This window comes from Ambystoma mexicanum, chromosome 1p (genome assembly GCF_040938575.1).
Source record: "Ambystoma mexicanum isolate Mex_15411 chromosome 1p, UKY_AmexF1_1, whole genome shotgun sequence".
Classification (NCBI taxonomy): Eukaryota; Metazoa; Chordata; class Amphibia; order Caudata; family Ambystomatidae; genus Ambystoma; species Ambystoma mexicanum.
The window spans coordinates 1,114,707,542-1,114,723,053 of NC_090921.1; the positions used below are offsets into that span (position 1 = coordinate 1,114,707,542).

The window sequence follows — 15,512 nt, forward strand, 5'->3', positions numbered from 1 at the left end:
TAGTCAGTAACACATACAGATGGAACAGCTACTGCTGATACAAACATTTTGGCACAACACAGTGGCACCCCAAAAGAAAGTAGGCCCACCTCCATCGATTGTGAAAGTGCTCAAGCCAGCATTCTAAATATAGGAAAGCTAGGAAAGAGCAATCATATCCATCACTACATCGACACCAAACTAGTCTGCAACTCTCAACTAGAGATAAAAGCAGTGCAATCCCCAGGAATAAAGGCTCAGATGCTGAAACTGCCATTTGATAAAGAAGACCACAAAGTAAGAAAAACTGTGAAAGAACCTACGGAGGGGGGGCTCTCACGAAAGAAAGAAGAACTCTGTGGATGGAAGCGTAACACCAGCACAGACACTTACAATTCATGATACTTGTTGCAAACACAACCTCATCACATCTACACTGGATGACATACAGCCAGCTGCTCCCTCTGCCTTAGACATTGAACAGATACCGTCATTCAAGACGGGAAAGACAGAGCCATTGCCAGATGAATATGAAAGTCCAACACTACCTACTCTGAAGAACCTCCTCCGATAATGCAGCCATGTCCTAACAATGACCCACAGAACCGAACAGTCGAGCCCAATAAACATACAGCGACCTACAGAATTATTGATCAAACTTGTGCTGCCACACAAACAAAACCACGTAAAGAAAATGCAAGGAAGCTAACAAAAAAACAACAAAAAGGATCAAGAGCTTTTCTTAGAAACTTAACTACTACTCTTAATCAAACAACAAAGGAACAAAACAAATTTAAAAGAGAGAAACAAAAAAACTGGCCTCGAACACCATATCAACATCCCCAAAGAGCATGACTGCGAGATGACAGAATTCAAACAAATCGGATGCTGCTAATCTTGAGGCTTTGGTGAATTTGGGAACACACCCAGATGAAGATGCTGAAATCAATGATCAACAAAAATGAATGAGAGTGACCCATCAAACTCCCAGCCACAAGCGCCAAGAAGACAACAACGATCTAAAGAGTGAAGTGAGCCTTCGCTGACCGAACAACAGCATCTCTTGAAACTTCCGCAATTCATTAATCCTCGAAGACAAAGCATTCGAAATAGGATAAAACTTGAAAGAATGAAACACCAAAAAGACGGATTCACCCTTAACAGAACAAACATCTTGCGTCTCTTCCATGCTCTGCCTGACCTCAAAGTTCTAAAATCTCAGGACTTACAATTAATCGAGTTTATCGAAACCCATAGACTAAACCGAATATGGATAGACTGTTTCTCCTTCGATGCATTACTACTTATAGAAGCACACAAACATCAATTTCACCAACTAGGATTTGAAATTACAATAGAGGAGACGGGAAAATCCCCAAGATATAAGGAGAACAGAGACCAAAAACATCACACAGGTGTCATTTCTATCTGCTCAATCATAACCAGCTGCGAAAGTGACTACTCTGAGAGCTACCAGCAGGAAACCCAAAAGAATATCCAAGAGAATCCCAGTATTGAACGCTACCAAAACAGACAATACTCTGCGATAACAAAACATCTATTCTGGAGAGACGTGGGAAACACATCAATAAAAATGAGATTGCGTTCGCCCCAGCAACGTTAACAACAAACAAAGATCGAGAATAAAACCACCACGATCTGTTCTTGGAATACACATGGCCATTCCCATTTATTCAACAGAGAAAGATCTGACTTTTCTAACTTCCAAATCATATGTCTCCAAGAGATTTGGATTCACCAACAACCGGTATGCGAAGGCTTCATCACACACATGAATCCAGCAATACGAAGGAAAAGAGGACGTCCTGTTTCAGGCTTACTCACTCTAATCAAGCAGGGTTCCAATTCAGAGATAATTGAACCCATTAACGTAAATCCCTGGGCTCAAATCACAATACTTCAAAAAATGAGCCCAATTGGGAAAGAAAGTATTATTGATGGAACAACACCTCAAAGACATAACTTTGAATACAAAATGCATATTGGAACCCTGTGAAGATTGAGGATGAAACATTTATAGACTCAATATTTACAGCCATAGATAAAGCCTTTTAGAAATACCTGCAGATTTTTTTCATCATATGTGGAGATCTCAACATCCATTTGTATAACCATAAAGGAATCGCATTAGAAGAGCACACGCTGGACCATCGTGCACTGAGATGGTGCATTGAAATGTCAAAAAGAAACATGGCACGCTTAGATGCCCTAGACCCGAAAATGGGTACTCCCACTCCTACATGGGCCCGTGGCAACACAACTGCAATCAATGACTATATTTATAGTTCTGAACGTATAAAGGAGAACATACAACTAAATGTAAATATCGCTTTGCACAATAGCGATCACTTCATAATGATAAGAACATGGTTAAATGAGAGCGCTCCCACTGCTAGAATAAATCTACCTCAGATGGAAGTTAATACCGGACTGAACAGGCTGAGAATCACGCAACAGCACCTCGAAAAACTTCCAGAGACATTTGAGAGAGCAAAGATGGAAGACTTAGGAAAGATCAATTTTAAATGGATCCTTTGCAAATTCAGACAACAATCCAATTGCAGGAACACGCAGAAACAGCATTAGGTCCATAAATACAATAGTCTCATTGCTGGGAAAAAGAGAGACCTAAGGAGGAAACTGAAGCAAATAATGAAAGATCCATAACCAGGGAAATATCTTATGATGAAATCACTAAAACAAAAACATAAAAACAACTAGAATGACACTCGATCAACAAGATGCAGAAACCATGCTGAGTGCATTGAAATCCCATAACGCCAGGAATGTAGGGAACCTGCTCAATCCCCAACCACCTCGACAAGACATGATGATATCAGATGTTCAAGAAACCAAATGAATCTCCTACTTTGAAAGAATTGTATAAAGAAATGCCACATGTGAAAGAAGTGGGCAAGATCATTCTAAAGGAAAAATGGACATTCACATGGGGCTCTGCTGACATAAAAAATGCAATAAAAAAATGGAAGGTATCACGAGCCCCAGGTCCCGACGGTCTTTCAAATTTCATTAAAAGCAATCCCGAAATCTGGGCGGCCTTCTGTGCGAAAAACTTTGAACTTATAGCCCGCACAAATCAAATACCAAGCTCATGGCAACTGGCGACACTAAGCCACATTTTCAAACAAGGATCAAACAAAGAACCAGGAAACTATCGGCCAATCGCACTGCTTGATCCTTTAGGGAAAATCTTCGCCAACATGCTCCTTACCAAACTTAATACTCGGCTGCTAAAGCAAAAAGACAAGCGATCAGACAAACTGGCTTTGTAAAACAGGTGTGGACCAACATCAACCTACTCCTTTTGAACCTTGTGAAGTAAGAGGCAATAAAAAACAGAACGCAAGTCTATGCAGCCTTCGTCGATCTCCATCTTGCATTTGATATGGTAAACAGAAAAATCTTATGGGACAAACCTTCGAAGTGGAGATGCCCCAGAGAAGTACTAGAGCCAATAAAGCTGCTTTACTCGAACACCAAGATCCAGATCAGAATGTCTAAAAAAGGTCTAGTAACAAAGCTGATCCAAACATGGCATGGACTCAAGCCGGGGTACCCCCTGGCTGCAGCTTAATTTATTTACATCGAAGCAAACATACATACACCAACTATAACCCCCCCGAAATTGAACGCAACCATTCTCTCCTGCATGTTGTATGCCGACGACATTGTGATCCTGGCAAAAACACCTAGAGGACTACAAATCGAACTGAATAACCTACAAAAATACATGAACCAAAACCAACTTGAAATAAACATCAACAAAACCAAAATCATGACACTGACTCAAGAACATGGAAAAAGAAAGAACCAACATTCTTTCTTACTACAAAAACAAAATATTGCCCAAGTCCAAACCATCAAATATCTGGGAGTATGGATCAACCAATCTCAAGTAGAGAAGAATTAGGCAGAACACCTCAAATCTAAAGCCCACTCACTGGCACGACAAGGGCTCAGCCTCCATAAGAAATTTGGTAAATGTTCTCTTAAGCCACTGATATCATTCTACAGGAAGAAGGTGGCAGCAATCCTGACCTATGGTGGTGAGACTATGATCAATATTGACCCTCAAATCTGGCAAAAATTGGAGGGAATATTTTGGAGAAAGGGGTTATCCCTACCACCATCAATGCCCATGCCGCATATCAGATATAAACTGGCTCTCCAATCGCTACATTCCATCATTACATGGAAGCAAATAGATCTCTACAGGAAATTGAATAATGATGATTACATACCCGCTTTGGACATACTCCGTACAAAACAAGAAACAACCAATGGGACTGCCCTAATAACATGGAAAAATATTATAGATATCAAACGAACTGAAGGAGAGATACCCATGGAAATGCTTATCCAGAGACCTCAAAAAGCCAAAATAAAGCTAGCGACACAACAGCTCAAAAGTCGATACAAATTTGACCTGCCATGTGAAGGGGAAGCAAGAGCCCTAAATCAGTTACCTAATTATCTCAATCTCTTCCCAGAATGAAAGATTTGCGACACCTTCATGAGGCTGCGATTAAATATACTTCCAACTCAAGAAATCATGGCAAAAAGAAACCCAACACAAGGAACTGAACAGTCTTGTCGGTTTTGTAAAAACACAGACATGATTGAAAGTATTTATCATATCATAATGCAATGTCCAGCACTGACTCAGAAACATCTTCTATTCAGTCCAATGTACCAAAAACCAACAGTACAGTTAGATGGCAGCAAACGATGGTCACAAATTCTCCTGGGGAACAATAGAAACTATTAACAACCATCATCCGATTCTGGTTTGACATCAATGATATAAGAAATGATTAATTGAAACAAAGACTCAAAATATTTGCTAGACGTAAAGAAGACCGAAACATTTCAAGTAAAAAACAAGTCAAAGTATTGGAATGTAAACGGAAGAACTGACACAACACAAATATGTATAAATGTAAGGTTTAAGATACAAACCAAAAACATTTTAATAAAAAAAAAAAAATAAAGTCAGTCACTGTCGTGTATCAAAAAGCTTACCTCTGTTCCTAAAACTAATAAGTTAAAGCAACTGTCCAAGGATGATCTCTTCCCAAAGTAAAGTGTTCTTTGTGGATCCAACCAACAGAAAAGTTCCCAGTCTCTAGGGTATCAAATCTGATGAAAATATAGAAATGTTCACGAATATAGGACTCCAAGGTTAGGGTTGTAATCCATTCCCCTAGATTCCTTCCTATATTACTTTGTCTCCTTTTGGGCCTCTCAGACATGTATTTTCTTAAGTAGATGTCAATGTGTAGTTCACAAGAACAGGTTTCTTGAATCCACACTGCTTTATCCCAACAACGTGGCACACTCCCTTTGACAAGCATAGTATTCCTTTTGGTGAAATAAATATTCACAAATGTAGAATTCCCAGGCTGGGGTCGTGATCCTTTCACCTAGCTTCCTTCTTGTTCAACTTTCTTTCCTTTTGTTTTCTTTCCTTTTGGGTCGCACAGTCCTGTATTTGCTTAAGTAAATGTCAATAGGTAGTTCACAAGAATATACTTCTTAGAAAAAGAAGAAACGTTTATTTCAGGCACAAAGACTCGTAAAAGATAATGACCAAACAAATACAAATATTGCATACAAAACAGAACACTATGTAAAATATATTGTGATAGCATCATGAAGCAAGACACAGACAACAGGTTTAAAGTTCAAATAAAAGATATTGGCCCTCATTACGACCCTGGCGCAAAGCGAAAAACGATGGCGGTAAACGATTACCGCCATCGTCTTCCGCTAGGGCCGATTATGACCCGTGACCGTAAACTACGATGTCATTAGCGGCATCGTAGCTAACGCTGCCGCTGACTGCGCCAAGGGCGCGCGCACGCGAACATCCACACCGTACTTAGCGCCATGGCGGAAAGGTACGCGAATGCCGACCCAAGCGGACATGCCCCTAACGCCATCACCCAGCCCGTTAAGTACCTTACCGCCATGGTGCTAATTACGCCATCGCGAACCAACCGTAAAGGGCCATGTAAAGTGAATGCAGCTGCCACAGGTGCACAGAAACAGCACAGGTGAAGGCAATACAGACTCAGGAAGTACAAAAAGAGCACACCCCACCCCTTCCCACACCCAGTCACACTCCACAATGATACCAATAGGACTAGCAATGTTGGGGCTGGAGGACCTGATAGCAATGCGAGTGCTACAACAGCAACTACAACAACAACAACAACAACAGGCTGCACAGAGGAGACGCAGGAGGAGAAGGAGGGCAAGGCAGGCCCAGCAAGCCCCACCAGCACAGCCAGTGCCACCACGCAGGCAGCCCCCAATCCCACGCATCAGAGCCAGCCCATTCAACCTCACCGCTGAGCAGATCCACACCCTGTACCGACTGGACCGGGACACCATCACCACCATTGTGGACATGATACACAACGACATTGTCAGCATGATTGAAACACCCACTGAAGGTAGTGTCCGTGCTCCACTTCCTGGCCACAGGCAGCTACCAGCACACAGTGGGGCACTTGCATGGCATATCACAACCATTATTCTCGCGTACACTGATGCAAGTGCTCGATGCCCTCCTCAAGCACACAGATGACCACATCTCATTACCACGGTCTGCCCAGGAGATTGCCAACACCAAAGTGGGTTTCCATGCACTGGCCGGCATACCTGGTTGCATTGGTGCCATTGACTGCACCCATGTTGAATTGGTGGTCCCACATGCCATGGAGGTACCGTACCGCAACCGTAAACATTTCCACTCAATCAACGTGCAAATGGTCTGTGACTCCAACAGGATCATCACACATTGTTCTGCCAGATTCCCCGGATCAACCCATGATTCAATGGTCCTTCGGAACTCCACAATACCACGCTACATGGAGCGACATGCAGGCCCAAGATCCTACCTACTCGGTGAGTCTAATGTCATGAGCATGGAAATGCAAAGTGGGTGTTGAATGACGTACCAATGCATATTTCATCTGGCAGATACAGGGGGGTGATGCATACGTCACATGGGTGCAACTAGCAGTAGCCAGATCATTCCCTGTGGCAGCACTGACGTCAACAGAGTAGTGTACACATTATGCCTGACCTAATCATCCCAACATGTGAATGAAAGTGTATCCCAAAAACGACACAACCATCTGCAAGTGCATTGTGCAAATTGTGACCGCATTGACCCTAAAGAAAACCACCAACATGCACGTCACCATGCACCAACTACTGAAAGGCCTGTCCCCCACAACTGCGCACAAAGGAGGCACATGACAGACAGGAACATCAATGCACCACTACAAGACCCACAAACTGTCCCCATTGACACCAGTAATGTGCTATCATGTGAGCTTCAAGCTCACATGACACGTGCAAGGTCACATGAATGACGGCCTGAACAGACACAGTGGATGGCCATTCACAAGGCAATCGTCCCCCTGCATTGTGTTTTTGCATGCAAACCAGTACATGAGAGCCATGAACACATACTGGTTGCACAGTGTAAATCCATTAGCACAACTCTAATTGGTGCACAGTAACAGTCGGAATCAAGGCATGGTTGTGCGTCATGTTCACAAGTCAATCTCGTTCCTGACACATTCATTACTCACATTTTACAGGTGATGCGGGCTATCCCCTGAAGAGGTGGCTCCTCACACCAGTGCGGAACCCATCGAACCAGCATGAGGAGGACTACAACCGTGCCCATGCACGTACCCGCGTGGTGATAGAGCAGGCTTTTGGCCTACTGAAGGCACGTGTCCGCTGCCTCAGCAGGTCTGGCGGGGCACTCCTGTACCGCCATGAGAAGGTTGCAAAGATCGTCATGGCATGTGTCATGCTACACAATATGTGCATCAGACGAAACGTGCCTCTGCCCCCTGACGCAGAACCACAACCACCTGATGATGGGGATGATGATGATGGGGATGGGGCAGCACCTCAGGGAGGCAGCAATGCACAGGAGGGGCATATAATGCGTCAGAATGTCATTGACCGATACTTCTAGCACACACAGCGTGTGTGTAACATATGGATGGCACTTGGGGCACTGTGTGTGTCTGGTATGTCAACACTGTGGACTGTAAAACAATAAAGCACACATACGCAATGAGCAATGTCCACACATTTCGTTTGTGAGAAATGAAAAAGTGTATTGTTCTTCTGAATAGGTATAACAGAACCCCTCCCCCTCCCCCCTGAACACTCCAACACACCCAATCCCCCCTCCCCCTCCCCCCTGAACACTCCAACACACCCAATTCCCCCCTCCCCCTCCCCCTGAACACTCCAACACACCCAAATCCCCCTCCCCCTCCCCCCTGAACACTCCAACACACCCAATTCCCCCCTCCCCCTCCCCCCTGAACACTCCAACACACCCAATTCCCCCCTCCCCCTCCCCCCTGAACACCCTGCAAACATGTGACAGTGCCCGTGGTGAAGTGTGTATAGTTTTGCACACTATTGACTGCCCCCTCTCCCGGAACCTGGGGCCCCCCTGCCTGTGCTCCTCAGGGTCCTGGATGACCTGCGGACGGGAGTGGCTTGTGCTGAACTTGCAGCTGAGGATGTACCGGGCTGCTCAGTACGGCATGTGTCCACAATTGTCTGGATGAGCTGGCTCATCATCTGCCGCACTGCAGCAAGTTCGGTGCATATGTCCCTGCTGGCAGTTTGGATGGCAGACCTGATGCCATCAGCACTCCTCTCCATGGCTGCACTGGCACTTCCACATTCTGCAACATGCTGCGTGAGGAGTGTGCCCAGTACTTCCTGCCTGTTGGCAATCTGCTCCAGCGACAGCTGGAAATCTGGCCCAATGGAGGGTGCCAATGGGGGACCAATGGGACTACTCCCATCTTCCCCAACTCCCACTGGGCTTGGAGTTGCTGGCCATGAATTAGCAGGTGATTGGCCCTGGGTGTCATCTCCATGATGGCTGATTGGGGATAGGTGTGGTGAGTGAAGTTGCGTGTTGTGGTCAAGTCCAGTGTCATCCTCCACATCACTATCGGAGCAGGCAGCGATGGCTGCAGTCTCCCCAACAGTACTGCTCCCTGCTGACACATTGCCCTCAGTGGGCAACAGTGGGTGTTGTTGGGCTGCAGGCGCTGTCACGACCCCTTCCTCGGGGGACTTTGCTGCCCTGGCCTCTTCAGCCTGGCGTGGTTTCGGCCTGGGTCCAGCAGAGGTGGATGCATGGTTCCCTTCTCCCACTTTCCTGGCCTTCTTGGCTGGGGTGCTGGTGCTGTCGTCCCTGCCAGTGTCCGATTGCGAGCCTGTGGTGGAGCAGAGGAGGGTGACTGTTATTGATGGTTCAGCGGACATTGAGCAGGCATTGTGAAGAGTGTAATGGATAGATGGTGGAGTTAGTAGCCCGTGACATACAGGTTGCCTCCCTTTAGGTTCGGTTTTGCATGCAGGTGTGTGTCTGCCTACTGTACAGTGTACATGCTGCATGTGCACAGGGTGTGGCTCATCTGCTGATGTGTTGCGTCTGCCACATTGTGATTGTCACGTGCAAGTGTATCAGGGTGTCTTGCAAGGCTGGATATGAGGCACCTACCTGTGTCTCCAGATGTCGGGGCCCCTCTCTCCATCTCGCCGACACCTTTGATGCACTCAATGCCAATCAGAGAGGCACATGTCTCCTCCCATGGCTGCATCTTCAGTGGGGAGTCTGCTCCCCCGCCAGTTCCCAGGGCCAGGTTACGGTTGGCAGACATAATGCCCCGGACCCTGATCCGCAGGTCGTCCCACCTCTTGCGGCACTGTTTGGAGGTGCGTGGGGTGGTTCCAACAGCACTGACACGTTGTGCCACAAGTTCCCACACCTCCTTTTTGCGGCCTATGGCTGACCGGGTCATCTCAGTGGAGAAGACAACATCGGCCTTCTCCTGGAGCGTGTCTGCAAGTATTTGCAGTTCCTCACGACTGAAGCGCTCCTGCCACTGCCTCTCACATGCCTTCTTCACAACTTTTGGCATGGTTGGGTGAGATAATGGGTGGGTTATGGGAATGACAGGGTTTGAGGGTTGGTTGTGGTGTGGTTGGGTAGGATGGCAATGGATTGTGTTTTTTAAGATGGCCGCTGTGCTGTTTCCCGTTCCGCCGCGATTACGCTATTTCCGGTTCCGCCTAATTGCGGTCACCGCTAATTACGGTGACCGCTGACTACGGTCGGCGCAATGATGGGTGGCGGTAGGTCACCCTGCGCTGTTAACGAGGCCGGTAAGGGCTATTTACGGCATGGCGTAGTTTACGTTACCGCCATGGCGTAATGCTCGTGCGCGATGGGTCGTAATATGGCGCTCTTATCGCCATCGGACCATGGCGTTAACGCTCATTACGCCATGGCGGTAATTTCGATTACTTACCGCCTGGGTCGTAATGAGGGCCATTAACTTAAATGTCAGGATGGTTGAAGACCTAACTTGCCCTATGCTAAGGAGGATTTCCCTACCTGAACGAAAATAAGGAAAGTCTGAGTCAAAGAGTTAAACTTAAAAGTATGTCTGTGTCCAAAACACATGCTTGCCCTCACAACTAAAGCTAAATAGTGTGTAGGCATGTCAATAATCAAGAAATAGTGACCAACACAAAGTTCTGTGCTTCTTCCAGCTCTTCGCTTCCTTTTGAACTCCCGTTCCCCAAGTACTACAAAAGTCTCAGAATTACTTTCTCACGTTCAAGTTAATACAGTTCCACACAATCCTTGTGGTTCCCACCAAGTTCCAAGCAACACATTTCAAAAGAAAAGGGTCTTGAGACTTCATTCACAAGACAATACTTGCAGTTCCTCAAGTCTCAGGGTTCCCCTCTCCTTGACTTTAGTTCAATCACTTGTACTTGTTTCAGTTTTTCAAAAAGGTTAACACACCTCAAGGTTAGCCTGACCCTATTTCTGGATTACTTCACCAGTTCACTTGCAGTGCTTTTCCTTGGTCTATTTCACAATGTATTTAGCTGTTCTCACAATTCAGGGCTCACTGGTCTAGGCGCAGTTGTCAGACCAAACGGTCCACCCATCACAAGTCGCGCAACTAGGATCCCTTGACTCCTCAGCCCACACAGGTTCTTCCACATCTGCCCCTGTGTTCACAGTCATATTAACTTAGCTCCTCTTTGTTGGCCTCTTGGATTTATATGCAGGTTTACACTTTTCAGGCTTCTCCTGGTTAGCCTATTGGTTCGGCAAGAATGTGTCACACACCTCTTGCCAGTCTTTGGGTCTTGCTGCACTGCCTCTACTCAGAAAGTTCACTTTGTGGTGGTTTTGCTCCTATCCCACCTTTGTATGGCACTCTTTCACAATAGCGCTCTTTCTTACATATTTTTTCATATGGGCACTTTCTCTTTGGCTGTCCTTTGCTTTTCCCATAAAATGTGTACTCAATTCCATATTCAATAAGCTGAATTGCAAGGTTTCATTTAGTTCGGCATTATACAGATATCCAATTTGCTTAGTTTGAAGTTTCCATTCAGTTCGGATTCAACATGCTTTTCTTATGTTTGACTTCAAATTTTCAAACTATTCGGTAATATGCACTCGATGTGTTTAATTTCAAGTTTCCATTCGGTTTGGTAATTAATATGCATTCATTGTTCTTAATTTCAGGTTTCTGTTTAGCTTTCATTACGTACTCGCAGCTGCTAAGAACGCCCCGGTTGCTGAGTGCTTCTACCTGACTCTCTGCATTGTTCCTCAGCAGCTCCTGCTGCTTCTCTCCTCTTCGCATGTCGACGGGCCAGCTCCTGCGAGCCCCGCTCACACACCTGGGTCCACCACACACAAGCTGGAGGCTGCGCTGCCTCGGTGTGGACGGCACCCTCCTTTCTCCTGCAAAGTTCCATGACAGAGAGGCTCCTTATCTGGGCTGCTGGCCGGCGGTCTGGCTCTGCCACAGGTCCCACCACAGCTGCCTCCTCCTGGAAAGGGTTTCCTGCTGGCTTCTCCACCACAGGTCTCCCTGTTTCTCCCTGTGGTCTTCCCTGCCTCCCATGTTACCCATGTTATACACCTGCAACCACTTAACAGGTGGCAGGTGTGCTATCTCAATAGTGCTTGCCTGACTACGATTAAGGAGGCATGCCTGACTCTCACCATACTGTGCAGGCATCTTCCTCGTCCCGGTACCAGAGAGGTAAAATATAGGTGTAGTGTTCATTACTCTTAGTCTCCTCTTCCTCATCCCAGTACTTGCAAAGTCTAAATGTGGGGAACTGAGGGGAGAGGTCTTTCAATAGCCCGTAAAGGTCGGGGTAGGGTTAGGCTGGTCATGAATAGGCAAAAGGGGATACCATGTCTCGCCTGTGGGTACCCAACTCCCACTCTCGAGGACCCTCCACCCAGGTGATCCTGCCTCGCTTCTCCAACCCCAAGGTCGGGATCCAAGAGCAATGGCCTTTTCCTGGTCATCTAAGAAGAGGATCCAGGGGGTTTAGAAGTGAGAATACCCTAAAGTTTCGCACAACGTACAGATACAAAAACTTTAAAACACCCAAAAATTCATAATGAATAAATATTATAATCCAATTAAACTATTTGCACTGCAATAAATACATTCTTAGTTCCAGCGCCCGTTCAATAAATAGATAAATCTTAAATGCACAATTTATACTATGAAGAGATACAGTCATATTAAAAGCTGTAGATAAGTGCCTAATTGCACTAACACCTCTCTTTGCTGATGCTTAAAGGCTAAAAATGACTTCGCCACCGACATTGACTCTTCTTTACTCCTGCCAGTTCTAATGCTGAAGCACTGCACTAAGTCAAGAGAGTTAAATGTGCATGCATGTAATTGAGCCAAGTGGAGCACAAATGTACGTCCGAATCCAGGATATCGTTGTCAATCAGCCTGGTTAAAGTTAGGTTAGGATTGTCCCATAAACGTAGCCAGTAAATCAGGGGCTGTTATTGAGTATGATCTGAAATATGCAAAAAGCTGCATTCTTGATGTACCAAGTAGCCCAGAAAGACCTGATTCACTCCCATGATTGTTCTGAGGAAACAGTTCTCTTTTCTTTCAAGGAGAACGGAATGTAGATGCCTCTAGATTGCTGCGCCATACATATGCCTCTTAGATTTCTACTGTTTTATCCCAACAACTTGGCACACTTCTTCTACCAAGAATAGGTTTCCTTTTCATTTATTAGTCTTCTCTCCTTTTGGGTGCGGGTCCCAGACTCGCACTGTAAAGAATGGTTTGGTTCACTCTCCTGCCAAACCTTTGTCCTCCATTGGACTGTCCTTTTTTGGGCATGAGTCCTCAACTCGTAATATTTAGAACTGCTTGGTTTATTCTCCTGCCAAGCAATCATCCGTTCATGAACTTCTAATTTGGGTGCAGGTCCCAGACTCGCAATATTCTGAATAGCCCTCTTTCTGTTTAGGTGCGAGCCCCAGAATCATAATATTCAGCACTACTTGGTTTACTCTAATGCCAAACAATTGTCCTCTCGTGGACTGCCTCTCTTTGGGTGCAGGTCCCAGACTTGCAATATTCGGAAGGGCTTTGTTTCAGTTTCTCATATTCGTGCGGGTCCCGCACTCGCACTTCATTCCGAGGTTCACAGACCATCTTATTCCTGCTTCCACCTTCACCCCTTGCTTCCCCGGACCTCCAGCACCTCTTGTGTAACCCGCGAACCCGTTTGCTTCTTCCTTGCAGGTACCAGCAGTTGCCGAGCAGCTGCTATGTCTCTCGAAGCTCTGATAGCGTTCGGGAATCCATCGCAGTTTGCAGCGGCTCCGCGGATGTCTGCTTCTCCTCGGTAGTGTGTCCTCCCTCTTGGAAGCTTTGCCGGTGCCTGGGATGCCCAAAGGTTTTACTCGGCAGCAGCCCGAGTAGTCTTTCCTTCCTGGACTATGTTTGGGCTCTCCTCCTCTGCTCACGGCTTCCCCTGTGCTGGCTTTTGTCTGCTCGGGTGGTACACAGCTCGCCGGATTCCTTCTTGGAGGACAGCTCTCTCTTTCTGTCTCAGCTGAGCTCTTGTTTAATCTCCCGCGCTGAATACTGGAATTGTTATGGGCCAATCACATACCACGCAAAGCTGGCGTGTTCCCTCTGCTTCACCAGAGTGATCCTTGGACTCCTGATCATCATCATCATTTCTTTGCAGTACTCCAAATAGAGCCATTTAGATCATAGTTGGTATTCTCTGAGGTTTTACTCTGGTCAAGTATCTTGGGTTGGCTAACTTGACAATAGCACATATTGGCCCCTTCAAGAGAAGGGGAAGGATGATTTAGCATTGGTGAGGGGTGTAGGTGTATTGGCTCGAGGGAATACCGTGTTTTCTGGGTATGATCGTCCCCAATCCCATAAGGGGTTTCCCCTGTGATCCTCCCTTGGCGCACCCTACCCAGGGGGACTATTGTACTGTGGACGCACCGCCCAGGCCCAATGGGAAAGGTCTCCCACCTATGAGGGAAGGCAGGGGTGTTGCAAGGTCTGGAAAAGACCCGGGGCTATGCTAATGTCGGAACAGTTGGGACTGGGGGCTAGCTAGCCTTTTGGTTGTAGCTCCTGAGATTCTATCCGGGGCTACAACCAAAAGACCAGGGGCTATAGCCTCCTTAGCCCCCCCAGCAACGCCTGTGAAAGAAGGGACGACACCCCAGATTTGTCACACAGCCAAGGAAAGAACACAGCTCAGGCATTTTCACTGGTACATAAAAGGCAAACTCTTTAAGCCCTCCCAGGCAGTGTGTGACTATTAGTCTGTCACGGTACACCATAAACATTTTGGTGGCAGAATGCTCCATGTCTACAGTGCAACCCTCTGGAATGCACTCCTTTATCACATAAGACTTTAAGCAGATTTCATGAAGTTTCACAGAACTCTAGAAAATGTCCATTGAGCAATGCCTTCACCCCATAACCCTATTAGTTTTGTAATATCGTCAACTTGGACCCTAGCAAGCCTGTTAGCATCCTGCTTCTGGCTGGTGCATCACTTGCAGGTGTTTCCTCTAAAATGCTTTCCCCTTTCGCCCCCTTTAATGTGAGATATAACTGATGGTGGCTAATGGAGCAAATGACAACAATAATAAGCTAAAGAGCTTTAGTCTACTCTATATTACAGTTTCTTTTTTATTTAACTTTTCGAATCATCACAACTTTATATTCTGTTTCACCGTACCAAAGCCTCAATAAATATGAGAAGTTTGATGTAGGTCCGTTTACTAACTTATCCTCACTCATACTTTTATCTCAAAAGTATATGCAACTTACCTGTGTCAGGGCTGTCAATGATTTCAATTTCTTCATAGTCATGATGATCTCGGAAATCCTGCTCTTCCTCATGTTTAATCACAAACAGCATATCAGAATTTACAGCTGCATAACAAATTTGAAAGATACAAATATGGTGTTATCAGCCTGATGGACAAATGCCAAGGATACACAAAAGCATTGCCAACTGATTCATAGAACTTGCATGTTCACCTGAGCTTGGATAAGAGGATATGGAATACAATCTTTAAT

The 15,512-nt window shown here is 45.9% G+C and overlaps 1 protein-coding gene across 3 annotated transcripts in view; it reads right to left on the minus strand.

Annotated features, from left to right (window-relative positions):
- LOC138449172 (zinc finger protein 398-like) overlaps positions 1-15,512 on the minus strand; it is a 509,505-nt gene that overhangs the window by 265,447 nt on the left and 228,546 nt on the right. For all 3 annotated transcript variants that reach the window (XM_069604750.1, XM_069604749.1, XM_069604748.1), the window contains exon 4: positions 15,261-15,365. In XM_069604750.1, the coding sequence (XP_069460851.1) occupies positions 15,261-15,365 (105 nt within the window). The remainder of the gene's footprint in view (positions 1-15,260; positions 15,366-15,512) is intronic.